At 39.9% G+C, this 18,793-nt stretch overlaps 1 protein-coding gene across 15 annotated transcripts in view; it reads left to right on the plus strand.

Annotated features, from left to right (window-relative positions):
* Positions 1-18,793, plus strand: part of SEC16A (SEC16 homolog A, endoplasmic reticulum export factor) — a 41,359-nt gene continuing 22,566 nt past the window's right edge. For 4 of the 15 annotated variants that reach the window (XM_038374383.2, XM_043498542.1, XM_038374388.2 and 1 more), the window contains exons 1-6: positions 158-358; positions 8,111-12,029; positions 12,896-13,041; positions 15,334-15,422; positions 16,578-16,713; positions 17,642-17,840. In XM_038374383.2, coding sequence (XP_038230311.1) covers positions 8,190-12,029; positions 12,896-13,041; positions 15,334-15,422; positions 16,578-16,713; positions 17,642-17,840 — 4,410 coding nt within the window. In that variant the 5' untranslated portion in view covers positions 158-358; positions 8,111-8,189. Of the gene's footprint in view, positions 367-8,110; positions 12,030-12,895; positions 13,042-15,333; positions 15,423-16,577; positions 16,714-17,641; positions 17,841-18,793 lie in introns of all 15 variants that reach the window. The other 11 variants (XM_038374384.2, XM_038374385.2, XM_043498537.1 and 8 more) reach the window with 7 other exon arrangements.

Raw genomic sequence — 18,793 nt, forward strand, 5'->3', positions numbered from 1 at the left:
CATAATCCTGGCGGCCTTCGGAGGACACCCGCGGGTGAGCGCCGAACCCTTAAAGGGATGGTTACATTTTCTGTCCGCCGACGCAGCTGAGTTTACATCGGCCGCCGCCCCCCGACGAACCCTTTAAGCAACTCTACGGGGAGGGGAGAGAAACAAAATGTGTGTGGCGTCGAAGCGTACGTGCTGCGTCATCGCGTGCGGAGCGTGACACGTCGGCGGCGGGGGCCATTGGAGCCGGATGTTCCAAGATGGTGGCGTTTGTTGGGGTTGCGGCTTCTGTGAGCGGGGGAGGCGCCTGCTGCTGAAGGGGCTTCGCCTGCTGCGTGCACCCCCTGGGGGCCGAGCCGGGCTCCGCCAGGTGAGGGGAGCGCGCCGGGGGCCACCTGGGGGGCGGGCTGGGGCAGGCACGGAGAGGGGATGACAGGGAGTGGGGAGGGGGAAGGAGCTTGGCGGGGACAGGCAGTGGGGAGGCGGTTGGGAGGGGGGAAGCTTTGGGGGGGACAGGGAGTGGGGAGGGGGGAAGCTTTGGGGGGGACAGGGAGTGGGGAGGGGGGAAGCTTTGGGGGGGACAGGGAGTGGGGAGGGGGGAAGCTTTGGGGGGGACAGGGAGTGGGGAGGGGGGAAGCTTTGGGGGGGACAGGGAGTGGGGAGGGGGGAAGCTTTGGGGGGGACGGGGAGTGGGGAGGGGGGAAGCTTTGGGGGGTGGATGGGAGGGAGTTTGGGGTTGCAGCTGGCCAGGGAGAGGGGGACTTCGGGGCGGAGGGTGACAGGGCGCGATGGGGTGGAGTCGAGTCTGGGCCAGGGACTGGTTTCGGGGGCATTTGAGAAGGGAAGCAGCGTTGGCCTGGGAGATTTGGAGCCACAAAGTGAGAACGCTGGATGTCAGTAGGGTGCTAGCGGGAAGCCTGGGGCATGAAGAGGTGTGGATGCTGTATGGAAGAAATCTGGAGGTCATTTGGATAGGTCGCTTGGATAGGTCGCTTGGGTGGTGGTGGTGGTGGTGGGGCATAGCCTGAGAAATGTGGCTCAAGACTTGCTGGGCTGTGGGGTTCAAATGGGTGGGCAGCTCTTCACATTGAGAGAAAAGATGGCCCAGTGGATAGGGTGCTACCTTAGGACTTGGGAGATTTTGACTCTCTGCCTCAGTTCTGTATGTGTAAAATGCAGATCTTATCACTCCCCTATCAAATAGGGATGTTGTGAGATTAAATAAATTAAAGGTTGCAAGGCACTTATTGAGTAATGGGCGACATACAAGTATGATGTATAGATAGTAGAGGAGGAAAGTCCACCACTGGGTACTTGAGGGACTGGCTGTCTACGATTACCCCCAGCTTCTCATATGAATTCATATTGGTCCCCAGAACATGGTACCTAGTGTTCCCACCCTGGACAATTCTGATTTTTCTCAGGGTGCCTTTGTGGCATGTAAGCAACGGAAGCAGCTGTAGAAAAGGGATTTCTTGGAAATCCTGAAATTGGATTGGGGTCCCTGATGTGACATTTCATGATATTGTGACATGGTGGTGCTCAGATGTTGCAATGTATGGGTTTATACTGTCAGATGAATTTGCAAAGATGGCAGTTGAAGTTTCTGCTCCTCCACCTATTTGATTGTGTTTGGGAAACCCAAGTTCCACAGTAAGTTAGAGTGTCTGATTGCACGTCTGTCTTGTGGGTAGATGTGGGGTATTAAGGCTATTTTGAAAGTATGTCTCTTAGTGTAAATGTTTTTGTTTATTTTCAAAAAAACATTTAAAATGCTCTCTTCAAAACTAGTCTCCCTTTTTCAAACTGTTGTAGCTTCTTAGCCATGTGCATAATTGAACAGGAGAGATTGTGAGTGCTGATGACGGCTGAATATTGCCTGAAAAAGTTGGAAACCACTGATCTAATTAACTAGTAATTTCCTTTCCAAAGTAATGGAAAGGTTTATGTTGCTGTTGTCTGAGGGCTGCATGTTCAGCTCTATGTTTTTGGTTCCAGGAGCATCAGAGCAATATTTGCATTTATGGGGAAGCTGGTAGGAAGTGTTTAGCATTATTGTTGCAGTATGATAGTGTTCCACAGTATGTTAGATGTCATCCATGCATGCAGGAAGATGAAGTGCCTGTTCTGGACAGCTTATGGTTTGTGGCCCTGATCCTGTAATTAGATCCGTATGAACACAGGGGTTTGCCCATACAAATCCGACTGCAGGATTGCGGCCTAAGATGACCAGTAACGTATAAAAGGTGTGGGAGACTAATAAATCATACCATTGGATTTTTAAAAAGTGTTCAGTTACTCTGCTTTTAGTGTTGGAGAAAAACTATCTTGCAGAATAGGATTCACTTAACGCTGTAGACACTGGTGTCCTTTTGCAGGGTCTTCTGTGATAATACAGTGAAATCTGCGTTATCCAGCAATTTACCAACCCGAAAGCTCGAGACACTGGCATTTCTGATATCTCCCAATAAAAATCTTCAGTAGGGTTGCCAGGCTACCTGCAGGGCTCCCCAGAAGCGGTGACATGTCTCTGTTGCTCTTAGGCAGAGGAACAGCCATTAGGGCTCCGTGCGCTACCCCTTTCCTGAGTGCTAGCTCTGCAGCTCCCATTGGCCGGGAACCATGACCAATGGGAGCTGCAGGGGTGGCACCTGAGGGCAGAGGCAGTGTGAAGAGCTGCCTGGCGGCCCGTCTGCATAGGAGCAGCAGGAACATGTTGCTGCTTGTGGGGAGCCACCCGAGGTGAATGCCACCTGAATCCGGCACCCCGAAACTCCTCCCATGCCCCAACCTCCTGCCCTGAGCCCCCTCCTGCACCTAAACTCCCTTCCAGAGCCCGTGCCCTACACCACAGCCATAAGCCACCTCCGTCACCCATACTCCCGCCCTTCATTGGTAAGTATAACTCTTAGTTAACCAGAATTTTTGACTAACCAGCACCCCCCATTCCCCCAACATGCCAGCTAGCAAAGCTTTTTGTATTTCAATTCAGTTCATAAGCTTTTATCTCTTACTTTGCTTGTGTCCAAAGCATAGCAGAAATGTTGAGAAAACTTTGGATTCCTTTCATCTCAGCCAAAACTACAGTTGCCTCTAGATCTTGTTTTGTTAGTTAAAATTGCTTAATTGGGGCTGTTTTGCTCAATGAATAAATTATGCATAAAATATTGATGACCCAAGATCTTCAATTAGAATACTGATTACAAATTTATCTAACTGTATTTGTGCCGTTTACGTATTCCTACAGTGATGTTGACAAACTCTTGTAATAGATAACTAATTTAACTACTTTGGTTTGTATGTATTGTCATGTCATTGTACATGGGTTACGGTACACAAAGGATGTTAGGAAGGAGGTACACAACATTGAAAAGCTCTGTGAAGAAAGTAATAGGTCTTCATTCATTGTTCACGGCTTCATGATAACATATGTCATATTTCATGTTAGTAGTTGCCATTTAAGCTTCACAGAAAATCCTAACATAAACAAAGAGAATTTTTCCAGATTATACCAGGGTGTATCATTTGCTCCATTAAGATCCTTTTCAAAGAATTAAGAAACCTGTAAAAACTGACACCATTTTAGTTTTGATCATTTGTTATAAGCTTTATTTAGCTAGGCTGGCTTTGGGGTAAATGATCACCTCAAGTACACCTTTTGCATTCAAACTTCACTAAGTGTTGCAGATGCTATTCAATGAATTTCATTGGTTTCTTGTTTGGGTACAAATCCTGATCCATTGCAAAAATTCAGTTTTCTACTAAGATGCCACTCTTGACACACAATAAGTTATACAAATGAAAGATCATATGAATATAAATATCTTCATGTGAATTGCAAGAAATTTGTGAGATGGAAAAAATCTTCTATGAGCTATTCTGCATACTTAAGTAGAGAACTGTGTGTGAATAATGCATGTCTGAAACACTCCTTATGCTGTATTTTTTTTTTGAATAAACTGACTTCGGCTATGTAATAACATTAGTTAATGTAGAATTTGATATAGAATTAAGTCCAATATCTAGTCAGACACTAGATAAAATGCAGACATAAATGTTTTATCCTTTGTGGCTAATACTGAAAGTTGCATGTGGTGGTGATGATGATGTAATAACCCTCAGGACATTATTAAATTAATTAAGAACACCAAACATATCTCTTCATAAAGCATGTTGCTAAGAGGCAACAAGAAAAAAAAAAGCTACAGTCTGGTTCTTGAAATTGCATTGCAATCTGAGTTTTTATTAGTTGGCCTCTGGAAAGACAGTTACACGAGCTTTCAGTAGAATTATTTTGCACACTGAGCGATCGATTCTGTAAACATGCTAACAAATATTACTTTGAGCAATCACACTGACTATGTTGGCCTCTCAGTTTGACTGTTCTGAAATGTATTCATACATCTTTTAGATATTACTTTAACTCTTAAAGCTTAAGCCTAATTTTTCAGATTTTAGCTATATCTTTTTAGGGTGTTCTTATGACTTTTTTTTTAAACAGTTCATTTTCCTTCGTTTAGGTATTATCTTCATGGGAAAGCTTTTTTAGTATAACTAAAGGAGTGAATTTAAGCTGATATAGTTGTAGTGGTATAACTCCCTGTTTGGACATTCTGGCAAACTCTCCTAATGGAGACGCAGTTTGTACAAGCAGAAGAATATTTTGGCCAGCATAATTTACACAAGTTCCCTGAAGAAAATAAGTTATATTGAGAAAAGGAATTTGTTGTTATAAAGTGCATATACGCTAGGGCTTTTGCCGGCATAGCTATGTCTATCAGGAGAGGGATTTTTGCCTCCTACTCCTAACTGTCATAGCTATGTTAGCAAAACTTTCAAGAGCACAGCAGGCCCAAGAGTGGCTTTTTTGCTTTACTTTATGTTACTTGGGGAGGAGGTTTAAGCTAAATCAAAAAAGCCACTCTTACACTGGAGTAAGTGTCTGCACTGGAAAAAGAAAAGGAGTATTTGTGACACCTTAGAGACTAACAAATTTATTTGAACATTAAGCTTTCGTGAGCTACAGCTCACTTCATCGGATGCATTTGGTGGAAAAATCTACACTGGGTTATGAGTGTAGCTATACCTGGATAGCTACACTTTGGTATAACTAGTAAAACTTTGTTTTCGGTAACCTTTTCTGGGGCTGCCATTTTTATGCAATTGTAGATTTTTCTCTAGTCACTGGTAGGCCATTGTGCCTTATCAACTAGTAAAACTTTTTGAGATGCAAGATTTGCCACCCTAGATGTGAACACTCTAGTTGGATTAGCTTTGAGATTATTGTGTAGCCATCATTGTTCTCACTTATTTAAAACAAAAAAACCCTTCTGTTAATTTTAAGTTTTGGAAAAAAGATTTTTTTTCCAAATTGATATTGTGGATTAAAACTACTTGCTTTCATCATTTTAATAACCTGCACAGTTTGTGTTTTTAATCTCTTACACACCTTTTCTACTTGCTGTGTGCGATCTTTTTATTAACTTTGATCCAGAAAAGGATGCATCCTCCTGGCTTGGGCCTCTAAAATAAGTTTGTGGTTAGAGTTCTTTATTTGTTCCTGAGATCCACAAAAAAGAAAGCAAGTAATTAATGAAAAGTTGGACTCTTCGCTAATTTTGAATTTACTAATTATTCGTTGTTACAAGAACACTGAAGATATTAGTGTTTTGTGTGTGTTTGATAAAATATTGTTAGGAACAAAGTCCCTCTTAGAAATGTGAAAGTCAACACCTATATTCTAAAACAACTGATTTCTCTACCCAACTACATTTTCAAAAACAAGTTTTTGGGTAAACTAAAAAATTTATAAACTGGAAATAAACATTTTGTTCACAAGAAATTATGGTTTCCACTTCAACTATTGTCTTACATTTCTGGTTTCCACTTTCCCATGCATTGCATGAGAACAACTAGTACAATGAAAACACAGATTTTAATAATTTTAGTGTAAAAACTTGAAAACTTTAATGTGGAAAAATAAATATAAGGGGATGCCCAAAACAGATTCTTAGAAGCATGTTCGTTTTCTAAGTGTGTAGAATCAGGAGCCGCTGACTAGGCAGGGTTTCCTGGTAACATCCTGGTTGGCAGTAGTTGTGCCTTGCTGGAAAATCTTCTCCCAGATATCAAGGCAGAGAGAAATGATTACAGTATTTGAAAACTCTTTGAATTGCAACTAATGTTCCCTGACATGGATTAAGCATGCAACTGTTTTAAAAAAGAATTTTTAAAGAAAAATTGAAGTTATGCTTGAAACTAACAAACCTAAGTTCAATATTTCTATTCAAAAGCCTAGCATTAACACAATTCTGCTGCTCCTCCCCATCTTAACAAAAGATTTACATGGGATATAAAGCAATAACTAGAACATTGTAATGGGATGCATTGGGTCTTTGGTCCCCATGGAGGGGAACCCCGATAGCAGAACCCCTCCTCAATGATCCCACATAAAGAGGGGCTGCATTACCATGACCTATGAGCTACAGTAATACAAATAATAAATAGTAATGAGAGATTGTATTGATTAGAAGCCAGGGGAAGTTGCCTTCGGGAAATATATAAGGGCTATCCTGCTCATTGGCTTATGTGCTTTGTGTTTTTGAAGTTTACTGATTTTAAAGCTTTACAGAATGAATGCAGCCAGAGACTGTTTGCCAAGATTATATTTTGATTTAGCTGAAACCCCAGAGAGAGGTTTTTGCATTTAACCTCTTCTCTAGCTGCTTAGCTCCTGACCCATTCACAAACATCATTCTGTTGTAGTTTCTTAACGTATAGCTCTTGCTATCGAAAGACACAAGTTGCTTAACCGGAAATTTAAAGGTGGTTTTAAATAGGTTTTTGTCATCTGATTGCCATTGACTTTGGAAGTCATATTGTTAACACTCTGCACAACTCTTGGTTGCCTTTTATCAGGGATAAACAAAAATGTATCCAATAGATGACACAACTACTGAGAATGCTTTTTTCTCCATTATCTGAACTACATCAATAGCATATTTCTATTAAAGAAAGGTCACACTGTATAGTACAGGACTAGTAATAATGCCCCATATCTCATATAAATTGCCATGGCTTGTTTTATTTTAATTTTTTTCAAGTGATACAGTATTATAAATGGAAAAATACAAGGTCTTAACTAACTTACGAAAACTGGTATTGTGCAACCCACTGAATTCTTACAACCGATATCAGTGAGTTTGAGTTGAGATGGAAAACTTCCAGAACAGTCCTGTTAAAATTAACCAGAGAGCATATATATTTTGACGAACTGTATAGGAGAATTTAGACTGTATTTTAAGTTTAAAATACTCTGCTTCTGGTAATGTCTCCCTTCCGTTCCTCCTTCCCCACGCCCCAGACTGTCTTGCAGTGATAAAAGTGGAATGCGCTAAATTAATGCAAATAACATTTTCTGTTGTTTATATGGATTTCTTTCTGAAAGTAATATGCTTTTATTCCATTCATACAGCTCTTCCTATGTTTAAATGCTGTTCAAGCTAAAATGCTTTCTAAAAAAGTATGGGAAGCTGATAGTTTTCTTAACTGAGCATTTCTTAATATCTTCCACTAGCGCACTACCACTAACTGGTGCTACCAGTGGTGGGAGTGCTAGTATAACTCAGTTGCTGATGTTTTGCCACTATATTGTCTAATCCTGCTTAAATCAAGTCTAGACAACATGATGGTATAAATGTCACTGCACTAGTGCTACCACTATTGGAGCTGTATGAGACTTTAGAAAAGAGCTAGCATAAGTGTAAAAGTCAGTGTAAACATTGCCTGGATCCAATCATTTCCCTGTAGGTTTTTTTTTTACATTGTTTTTAAAATGGCTTTGCTTTATTTGCACTGACTGGCCAAATAGTGTTAGATGGAACCTTGTATATAAATACAATTATAAGTCTTAGTGTAGTGAAAAGTCAATGTGTGAAATAAATTTACATTCTGGAAAAACTGGCATATATTTTATTTTTGGGAATCCTATGTCTTCAGCAGATCACTTTCTGAAAATTCTTTCTTTTAGGGGAAAAAACGGAATTAGATTTTTTTTTTTTTAAATGCTGAGTTTTCTTATAGTGGGATGTGAAACTAATTTGTCTTATGTTCTCCTTTGCAGTGTGCTGAAAAAGGAAAACCTGTCTACAGCATTCATTGGTGGTTCTCCAAACAGCATTTGACTTTGCTAGAAATTCATCATGCAGCCACCTCCACAGACAGTTCCAGCTGGGGCTGGTGGACCGCCTCCTGCAGGAATTGCTCGGAACACGTATTGGCGAAACAGCCCATTTAGTAGACGGGCAAATGCACCGGTCTCAGGAGCAACTGCCCTGGTGCAACCTGTGACAGACCCTTTTGCATTTGGCAGGCAAACTCCACAAGGTTCCCTGTTAGGTAATCCATCCAAAGGCAATCCCCTGATTATGCCAGGTCCTGCTCCATCAGCGTTTCCTCGTCCAGCTGGTGTGCATTCTTCTCAATCATATGCAGGGGATAATTCTCATGGACTGCCTACATCTTTACCAACATCTGTATCTCAACCAGAAATAACTTCAAATACATTTTCTAATGTGGTGACTCCTTCATCACCAGCACATATTATAAATAGCACTGCACAAATGCATCAAATGCATCCAAATGCAGAACATGGACCCCATAACTCTTCAGCACAGTCGCTTTATAATACAGGAGCAGCACATGAAAATTCTCTCAGTGGACATCCAGCTATGGCACATGTGGCAAACAGAGCCCTAAGCAAACAAGATATTAATAGGGATCCAAGCAACACTAGTTCAGTGCCTACAATAGCACCATTCCTCCCTCCACCTCTTCAACAAACCCCACCTCAGTGGAGACCCATTCAAGATAACCTGCAGCCTCAAGTTCAGAATTACTGGCCCTATACTGAGCCACCTTCTCAGAATGCAGTTTATAACGTTTCTCACTCTTCTGCTGTTAAGTCCCATCTTCCTCCCCAAGCAAATCTGCATCAGGGACCTGTACATCAACATACTCCACAAAGTACCGTGCAAGCACCTTTGCCCATTGGTGGTGAAAAGAATGAGATAAGCAGCTTCCCAGTTGCCAACCACCATGTGAACAGCTTTCAGCCTGAAAATATATTTAGACAGAATGTAAGAATGACTAATCCTTGGCCAAGTCAACCTTACCAAGAACAGTTTTACCCACAGCCTCTTTTACCAGATGCTGGTTTTGTTAATCCCATCACTCAGGAAAATAACCCACAAAAACAATCTCAAAAGGTGTCTGAAACACCAAGTGGACATACATCCACAAACGCAGATTCAGGAACTATCTCCATGTTTTTCAAAGGGGATGAGGCAGAAAATGAAGAAATACTTTCATCAGAAAAAAATGATCTATCCGGTAAAGCTAACTATGATGCTTGTCAGCTAAATTCAGGACATATGTATCACCAACCACTGCATCCTCAGCAGGCTGCAACTAGTGTTCTCTCTCAACCAGAGATTAGCACAGGCTCAGCTAATGAGGCAGTGCAAAAGGGAATGGATGTCCAATATTTTTCTAAAACTATAAGTAGCCAGCATGACACACAGACCAGTAAAAACTCTATGAATATTAGTGATGACAAAGCAAATGATAGCAAAGCTCATGAGAATGTTGGGTCACATTATGAAAATGTTGAGAACCTGGAATGCATTCAGAATCAAGAAGTTCTGCCAAGTGAACCACAGAATATTAATTGCTCATCCCCAAGTGTAGGTTCTGATCTGTACAGATATGGGTCACTACCAGGGCAATTGCTTCCAAAGAACACCATTGTGAGCCATGCAGAAAGAGGACCAAATTTAGAGGCACCCGACTCGTTATCTCATCCTGTCCGATCTGATAGTGTATCCTCAAACTACAGTAACATAAGCCACAGGAGTGTTTCTAGTTCAACAAGACCTCAAGAGCTTGTTGGTACATTTATTCAGCAAGAAAGTGGGAAGCCTGATGAGGAGTCCTCTTCCAGTTTCTTTAAGCAGATTGACTCTTCTCCTTTGGGAGGAGATTCGAGTGAGCCGAATGTCAGCAAGAATTACCATAGTAATCTGTCACAGCCTCAAACTCCAAGTCCCCCCAAACCTACAGGAATATTTCAGACAAGTGCAAATAGTTCTTTTGAACCAGTAAGGTCCCATGGGGTTGGGGTAAAACCTGCTGAGGTTGACCAAGCGAAGATGGTGGTTGAACTAAGAGAGAACCACCCAAACCAAAAGAATACTAAGAAAAGTATGGCTATGCCAGCTGCCTCACCAGGTAATCTTGAACAGCCGCCAGATAACCTGGAAACTATTTTCATGCCCCAAGTACATCCGTTGCCTCTTACAGTCACTGGTGAACCTGGAAAAATGTTGCAGCCTGCTAGTGAACCTGTTGTGGAAAACATACAATTGGTACCTGAGAAAAGATCCTCAACTAGAGCACAGGGAGCAACTAAAAAGTGTGAGAGTCCAGCAACAACTCTTTGGGCTCACAATGAGTTACCTAACTTTGGGGGCAATGTCCTTCTAGCCCCTGCTGCTCCTGCAGTGTATGTACCTGCTAAACAGACAGTGGAAATTATTCAACCGCCTGAAGAAGGGCTGTCGAATCAGCATCCAAATAAACCAGAGTGTGTTCCTGTGCAACCATCCCAGCATGGAAATGTATCTTCTGAAAACCTTGAGAATCCTCCCAAAATGGGAGAGGAGGAGGCACTTCAGTCTCAGGCAAGTTCAGGTTATGCAAGTTTGTTGTCTTCTCCACCCACAGAGTCTCTGCAAAATCATCCTATCTTGATTGCCCAGCCTAATCAAAGCTATAATTTGGCTCAGCCAATTAATTTTTCTCTTTCTTTATGTAATCAGCTAACCAGGAATGAAAATAATCTTTCACTGAAAGATCCTGGAGTTGAAGATAAACCTGTAACAGGACTCCAAGCTCCACATGCTGGTGGGATCCTCCCTGGGGAAAATGTGTCATTGTCTGTGATGCAGGTTGGATCTTCAGTTAATACGCCTCCATCTTCTAACCTGTCACATTCTAATTTATTACAAAGCCCTGTTAATTCTTCAGAAATCACCTCAAATCAATCCATAAATTTGATGCAACCTCCGTCTCAAACTCCAATTAATTTGGCTCCAGAAGGTCAAAAGAATACTAATTCAGAAGGTTGTCTGCCTGAATTTGCTAGTAAACCAGGATCTGACTCAGCTGTTTCTCCTGGGACAAATCTCCCCAGTGGAAATGCAAGTGTGGTGTTAGTCCCACCAGTGTATACCATGGTGCCTAATAATAATTCTACAAATGATTCACATAGTCATGAAGAAAATTCTGGAGCACTTGATTTTACAGTAACACGGACACTGGACAAAAGCAAGACCAGTAATCCTGGACAGATGCATAATCCATTACTTTCTTGTGGTCCAGTATTTCCTCAACAACCAGTTAATCATGCTAGCCAGGTGGGGCCAGACACACATGACAAACAACATTTCTATCAACAGGTAACAAAAGATGTGCAGCTTCAGGCTCCATCAGACAGAGCCACACAGGGGGCATTGCTTTCTCAGCAACAAAAGCAGACTGCTCAAATGCCGCAAACAGTACCTTCTGGGCAGTCCTTGGTTCCTTCAAATTATCAAATGGCTTCAGGAATTAAACCTACCCAAGCACCACAGCGACAAGAGAATCAGGTGCCAACTAATAGGTATTATCCAGCGGGTCTCCCAGAGGGTAGTTCAACACAGCCACCAACAAGCTATAGTCAAACAAATCCTGATAAACAAGCATTTGCTGGTCAGTCATTGAGTGCTCCAACTTCATCAGCATCTGTTACCACCGGTCAGCCAGCCATGCCAACCATGCAACAAGAGCAGAATCCACCACCTTCTCAGACTCCTCAGGATGCCTGTGGGCCACCACAAAACCCTTACTACTATTATAGACATCCTTATGATGCTTATCAGACTCCATATCCACAGCCTTACCCTCCCCTGGATCTTAGAAGTGCAGCTCATCTCTATTACCAGGTAGAGCAGGAACTTTTTTCTCTTCTCTCATAATTGTATTGATGTTTTTAGTAACTTTTTTTTTGTCTTTGAATCATAATGAAGTGTTTGAAGTGATCAACAATATAGCATTTATCTTGAAAGATTCACTTTATATTTCATTATAGAGAGATATCACAATGTCAATAACATAATGCAAGAACTCAACAAAACTAGGTAATGAGAGAGCCTTTGGAAGGATTTTTTGGTAACATTTTCATTACTAACTGGCAGCTTTAAAGCTAACAAACATGATACATATCTGATATCAGAAAGCAGAATCAAAATTCATAGAAAAATAAATTTACAATCAGGAGTGTGAAAACCCAAACTTATAAAGACAGAACTGAAAATGATGGATAAATTATAAACAGATTTAAGATAGGAAATGAGTATTAATACTGTTAAATTCCAGGAGTGACAGTGACTGCTATCAGAACACTGTTTTCTGGGCCTGTGTGAAAAAGATGGTGGTTTCAACCTTGTCCTAGTGGGACGGATGTCCAAATCCTAAAAATGCCCTACCTCCCAGGTGGGACTATTGACAATTTCAGAAGTATTTTCATAAATTGGGTTTTAAGGCACATTGTCAGGCAACAGTGTAGCCATCTGTACCCTTTGTGGCAAGATAATATACTTCAGTATCCATGGTTGTCAATACAGCATCTTTCTTGGGTGCTAATTTCAATTTTTTTAAGGTGGTGGGGAGAGGAAGAAGGGAAATTGAATGTTCAGAAAGGGGTTAGCCATAGCAAAATGTGTGCGGGTTTTGTTTTTGTTTTATTCCTTGTCAGATTTTCAAACAATTTAACTTACTAGTTGGTAATATATAAACCTGTCTTCTCGAGGATGATGTCTATGGACAATATGGTCCCCGCTACCAGCACTATGATAGAAGCGTTGCTGCCTATGTGGAGCCTGGTGGTTATCGATATGGTGAGCCTGAGCGTCCTAGTTCCAGAGCTAGTCAGTGCTCTGATAGACCTTCTTCTAGGTATGTAATTAGGGAACTATGCAAAGGTTTAGTGTGTCCTGATGGATTAAATTTAATTATGCGTAATGAACTTTTATCTTGTGTAGCTCACAGTATGGGAGCTAGATGGTGGAAATGAGTCTGTCAATATTGACAAAACATTCTACAATTTAAACTACACATTCTATTAAATACATAATCCAAAAGTATGAATTGCAGATTGTTTGCTGCTTTTAGAGGTGAGGGAACACATACCATTGTCATTTTATACATGGCATTGACTGTGGTCATCTCCTTACTGCTCCTTAAGCCTTCCTTCATGCCCATTTGTAGGCTGTCATTACTGTCTTATTCCCATTAGAGTGGGCTCAACAATAGCATCAGTACTGCTATTATCTATTTTCTGTCTGTCCACTGAGAGAGCAATGCAGGTTACAGCCTCTCATGAGAGTTTAAGAGTAACGTTTACAAAGCTGTGTGTAAACAGTACATTCTCCAGTCCTGTTAACAAATGGCATTTCTGCATGTACCTCCTGGGATTTGCTTTTGAAAACTTACCAGTACATGTTGCCTACTGAGACATAGATTTTTGTTCTCAGATGGGAGAGAGGCTGTGAATCAGATGAAAAAGGCCGCAATTCTGTATCAGGTCAACTTTTCCAGTGATGACTTTCACTGTGGTGGTGATAAACTTTTTAACAATTAACAAATAAAATAAAATGAAGGAAGAGGATTAATTGAAATTACTAATGTCAGTCAAGAAGCAGCCAGTTACCCTTCACAAGGGTAACTAATTTATAATGAATATTACATGAGTGATTTGTATGACTTTTTCATCCATCACAAGATGTTGCTGTAACAATGACATGTAAATAAGAAGTCGATAGGCTTTGAGAGAATGGATTGTCCGCTGGAAAGCATGAACCTCACACCAGTTGCCATCAGCTATATCTTCAGTAATTCTGTTATGGAACTCCTTCTCCTGAAATAATATTTATTGACAGCCTCTAAAAGGGAATGGTGGAAGTTATGGGTTTAAGGAGCAGTACAAACAGCTGCAAGTCTTGTGCACATCTGAACCTCCAAAAACAGTGAGAATTTGTGGTGAGATGAGTTAATGGGGTTGCTTTCTCTTGATAGCACTGTTCTCAGGGCACATCATCACTATTACAGATAGTATTTCAAAGCTCCTTGGAATGACAGCCTTGTAAAATTATTCTTGCCCGCTTACTGTAAAAAGTTTTTAAGAGAGGAATAAAATTTAGTTTCTTTATCATAATAGAGAGCAGACAAGTAGGTTTTTGTTTGGGTTGATAGATTTTCCTGTCAGTTTGTGCAATAACAAAACTTTACTGTCCTTTCTGTCTAAATGTTTTAATGCTTTTATAAAGTTCATATCTGCCCTGCTAAGACTGAGCAAAACTAAATTATTCTTTTTTTATTTTTAACCAAAATAACATTTCTTCTGTTAATTAGTGTTTTATTGCACAATTCTTAATATAACTCATGGGCCTGGCTCACAATGGTAGGTTAAGATTTCCCAGAGATACAAATGGGAATTGGTTGCCTTAGCTACCTTTTGTGCCTTTGAAAATCTCTCCCAAAGTAGTCCAGGTTGACAAAATCTTATCAGATCAAATTCACTCCTGCAAGAGTGGATGCTGTCTTTACAAGCTTCCCACTCACTATACTGCTTGCACCTCTCTTGACCTATTCAGGCACTCACTGAGTGTACACTACCAATTATGTGATGAGTTTGTGGTGTTGACAGAGACTTTCAGATTCATTTAATTAGTGGCATTGGTTACTAAAAATTAATCCTGCAGAAATGGAAAAGTTGATCCCCACCAAACATTTGTGCCTGGTTCAGTAATATGGCTGACCTCTCATGGCTCTAGAGCTGAGAATAGTTATCTCAATACCTAGTTAGCTATACTGGCAGCATCAGTAGAGAAGCCAGTAAGAATGCCAGTTGTAGTAATGGCTTTTGTGATATGTTTAATTGTCCATAAGTGACTGGACTGACCAACAAATCTGTTCACAAGCCACTAAGCTATTGTATGCTAACAATTTTCAGTCACTGATGGCACAGAATGATTTGCATTAGTGATGTTCTGGTATTTAGGCTCTAGTTCCCTGAACCTTCCACTTCCTGTAACTCCAATTTTTTAAAAACGATAACGCTAGATATTCTGTTGTCATAGTGAGTATAACCAACATCAGCTGTGTCTATCCTCCAACAACTGTAAGAATAGTCACTATGCCTCTTTTAATCATGGTATTTTATCTCCTGTATTTTTTTTCCTCTTTCAGACAGGGATATGCTGAAGATTATTATAATCCAAAAAGTGGTTGGAATGATTACTATGCAGACTACTATGCAAACCCATATAATTATGGAGGTACAGTTGGACAATGAATGCTAAATTTTTCTGAGTAGTTGGTTCAGAAAAAACATGGGAAGTGTATTAAAATTAGCATCAGAGAACTGTTAAAACTAAATTTGTGGTCTTTTACTGAAATAGTGAGATTGTCTTGTTTTCCACAGCTAATGAGAATAAAGCTTTCAGTTTGTTGAAAACTGATGTCCTGCATTGCAGTTGTCCTTAATGCTTTGCTGTCATCTCTGTATCCTTGGTTCAGTAGGAGGAAAAAGCAGAGAATTAAGTTTGAATTCATTGTTTTGATTCCCTATTTGACAATGAGGAAAATGGTCGAACTTTTCTTTTGCCTTCATTTATCATGGTAAAATTATACGGTGGCACATGTATGGAATTGCTTGCTATAGTGTACAACATATATCGCTGTGGCCACTTGTGCCTGAACAGATGTATTGTGGACAAATTCTTAATCACTGGAAAACTAGTTAATTATCAGAACATAAATTGACTACCTCAAAATGTAGTGCTCTGCACAAATAGTATGCCCCACAGTCACCCATGGGGTAACAGTGTTCTGGAGATCAGCACTTGAATTCTATCAGACCAATGTGGATAGGGGATTCTAGAGGCAATTCTTTCCCCTTCTCCAGAACTACCTCTCCTCCAAACTCCAGGATTGTATATTAAGGGTTTCCATATCTTCTTGCAGAAATAAGTTTATCATAACTTAGCCTCATAGTAATTTAGATGAAAAGATCTATTAGATTGCAGAGACCATCCCTTTGAAAGAGTACAGTATAGTATCCAGAAGAGGTACATAACAGTAATCTGATAACTACACTTGGATATAATCAAATTTATCACAGGGACATGAAAATTGATAAATAGCTTTTTTTTTTTTTGTTTACAGTTCAACAGTTCATAACTTTTATTTGATCTCATCTGGTTATGGCAAAATGTATGAGTAAACATATTTCTAATAAAATGAGTATCTCAGCTTTGTTTTGAAAGCTTTTTTTTTTAATTGGATTTGTACAGTAGTTATCTCAGATGTTAACAAAACATAGGTGTATTCATTTCAGGAGGGAACAAATAGAGAAGTTCTGTGAACAACTAACTAGGCAAAGATTTTTAGATTAAACCCGTTCTTTTTTTTTTTTTTTTTTTCTTTTAAAGATCCAGGTCGCTGGGAACGTTATCCATCAGCATATGACTCCAGATATAGAGATCCCAGAAGTTATGACCAGAGATACTGGTATGACACTGAACAGAATCCATACCAAAAGAGAGAGGCATATCCATATGATAGCAGGTTTGTAATCCATGCCCTTTATTTGTAGGCTTTGAGAGCTGGCTCTTTAGTGTAATTTACTGAAACTTTTGATTATTCAGAAAGCTTCAGAGTTTCAAGTTATTCTGTAAAAGTTCTGGGCAGCATTTTTTTAAATTCATTTCAAGGGAAAGTGTCTTACTCTAGGTAGGCAAATCTATTGCATGACAGACTATAAAAATGTTTGAGGTTTAAAACAGGATTTTTTTAAAGTGTTCTTTATCAGTCTGCATGTTTTCTTTATGGCAAGGAGAATTGTTATGGAAATTGAGGTACATTGGATAAACCAGCTTTGAGAGAATGATTTTAGGAAATAGGACTTGTTTTGTAACTAGCTTTTTAAATGACTTAGTACAGAGTCTAAACAGAAACCAAAGTAGGAAAATGATGTTCTTCAAGTTTTCTGTCTTAGATGGATTCAAAATGGGATATTTGTCTTAATTTTGAAAAACCTAGATTTTTACAGTTAGTCTCTAAATAACATTTCAAGTTGAAAGGGATACTGTCAGGGTAAAATCACATCTTTTTAAAAACTGATTTTTATACTTTTGCTACTAACGCATGATTACTAAAAAATTGAAACTCTGCTCCATTGTTTTACTTTTTGCACTTCGTTTTGGACAGTGAACACAAGATTAGTCAATTTTACTTTCTGGTTATCATGTATTTGCTATAAAGCTGGGTTTAAATCACAGCAAGAAAATATATTTAAGGGAAAAAATAACTGAAGATATTTCTATTAAATCAGGTTTTGGACTGTCTACTTTACAAAACCTAAATCTGTGGCCTAGTTTGTGACATGGTCTCTTGAAACCGTACTCTCTAGTTAATGGACACAAATATCCACTGAAGTTAGTTCTTCCCAGGATACAGGTTCTTATCTCTATTTTCATATTTCATTCCTCTTTAGACAAGACCGATATGAAGATCACTGGCGATATGATCCTCGCTTTGCTGGAAGCTTTGATGATGAAACTGAGCCTCACAGAGACCCTTATGGTGATGAATTTGACAGACGAAGTGTCCATAGTGAACATTCTGCCCATAGTCTCCGTAGTTCCCACAGTGTTCATAGCCATCAGAGCAGCTTCAGTTCTCGCTCTCAGCAAGTGAGTTCATATGAGTGCATTATGTGTTTGACTTTGTTCTGTTAACCTGCTTGATGTTAGGAATGGGGTTACCTGACAATCTCTTGGACCAAATGTCTAGAAGCTAGTGGAAGATCATAAACATACAAAAGTTGCAATTATTTCTGTTCTGAGGTTGGGTAATAGAGGCGCATTTTGAAAGGTCATATTCAGCAACCAGAGACTGAACGTTGTGCCACAACGTGTGCTTGATTTTTAAAATATTTGATAGTTCTTAGAGACTTTGATTAGAACTGGGGCTCAAGTTGTGCTTGGTACTACATAAGAATGTAGGAAGAAATGGTCTCTTTGGCTAAGGGCTTGATCCTACAATTCACTGGGAATGGGAGCATTGCGTCCACATTTCTATTTTTATATGTCCTGTTCCTCCCAACATCACAAGCATAAACACTAATACTGGGCTGAAACTTGGAATACATGTAAAGAGTCGAGGCTGTTGGATTGATATACAGAACAGTGTTCTAATGTAAGGTTGTGGTTTGGTTTTGTTTTTTAAATTACTCTTCTAATTTTAAGTACAAATGCACAGATAATTCCATGAAACATTCTAACTGGTAGAAGATTCTTGTATACTGTTAGTAGAGTTTGCATTTGCATTATCTGTGGTCTCGTATGTTAACCTTCCAGAAATCCAAATGTAGTTTTAAATTTAGTCATCCATTTGGGACCCAAATGTTTCATTGATATTGGACATGGAGAGATGGAGGCTAACCAGGCATTTATACTGAGTATCCATACTCAATCAGGTTGGATTTTCTCTTAAGTCAGGAGAGGCACTAAGAAAAGGTTGCGGGGTCGTTCTGATCTTGGCTGAGCTGTAGATGAAGCAGCACTCTAGTCTGCAAATCATTCTATGAATTTTTATTCTTGGCAAAATACACATGCAAATAATCATTTAAAAAAGGAGGGGGAGG

The sequence above is a fragment of the Dermochelys coriacea genome, chromosome 16, assembly GCF_009764565.3.
Source record: "Dermochelys coriacea isolate rDerCor1 chromosome 16, rDerCor1.pri.v4, whole genome shotgun sequence".
Classification (NCBI taxonomy): domain Eukaryota; kingdom Metazoa; phylum Chordata; order Testudines; family Dermochelyidae; genus Dermochelys; species Dermochelys coriacea.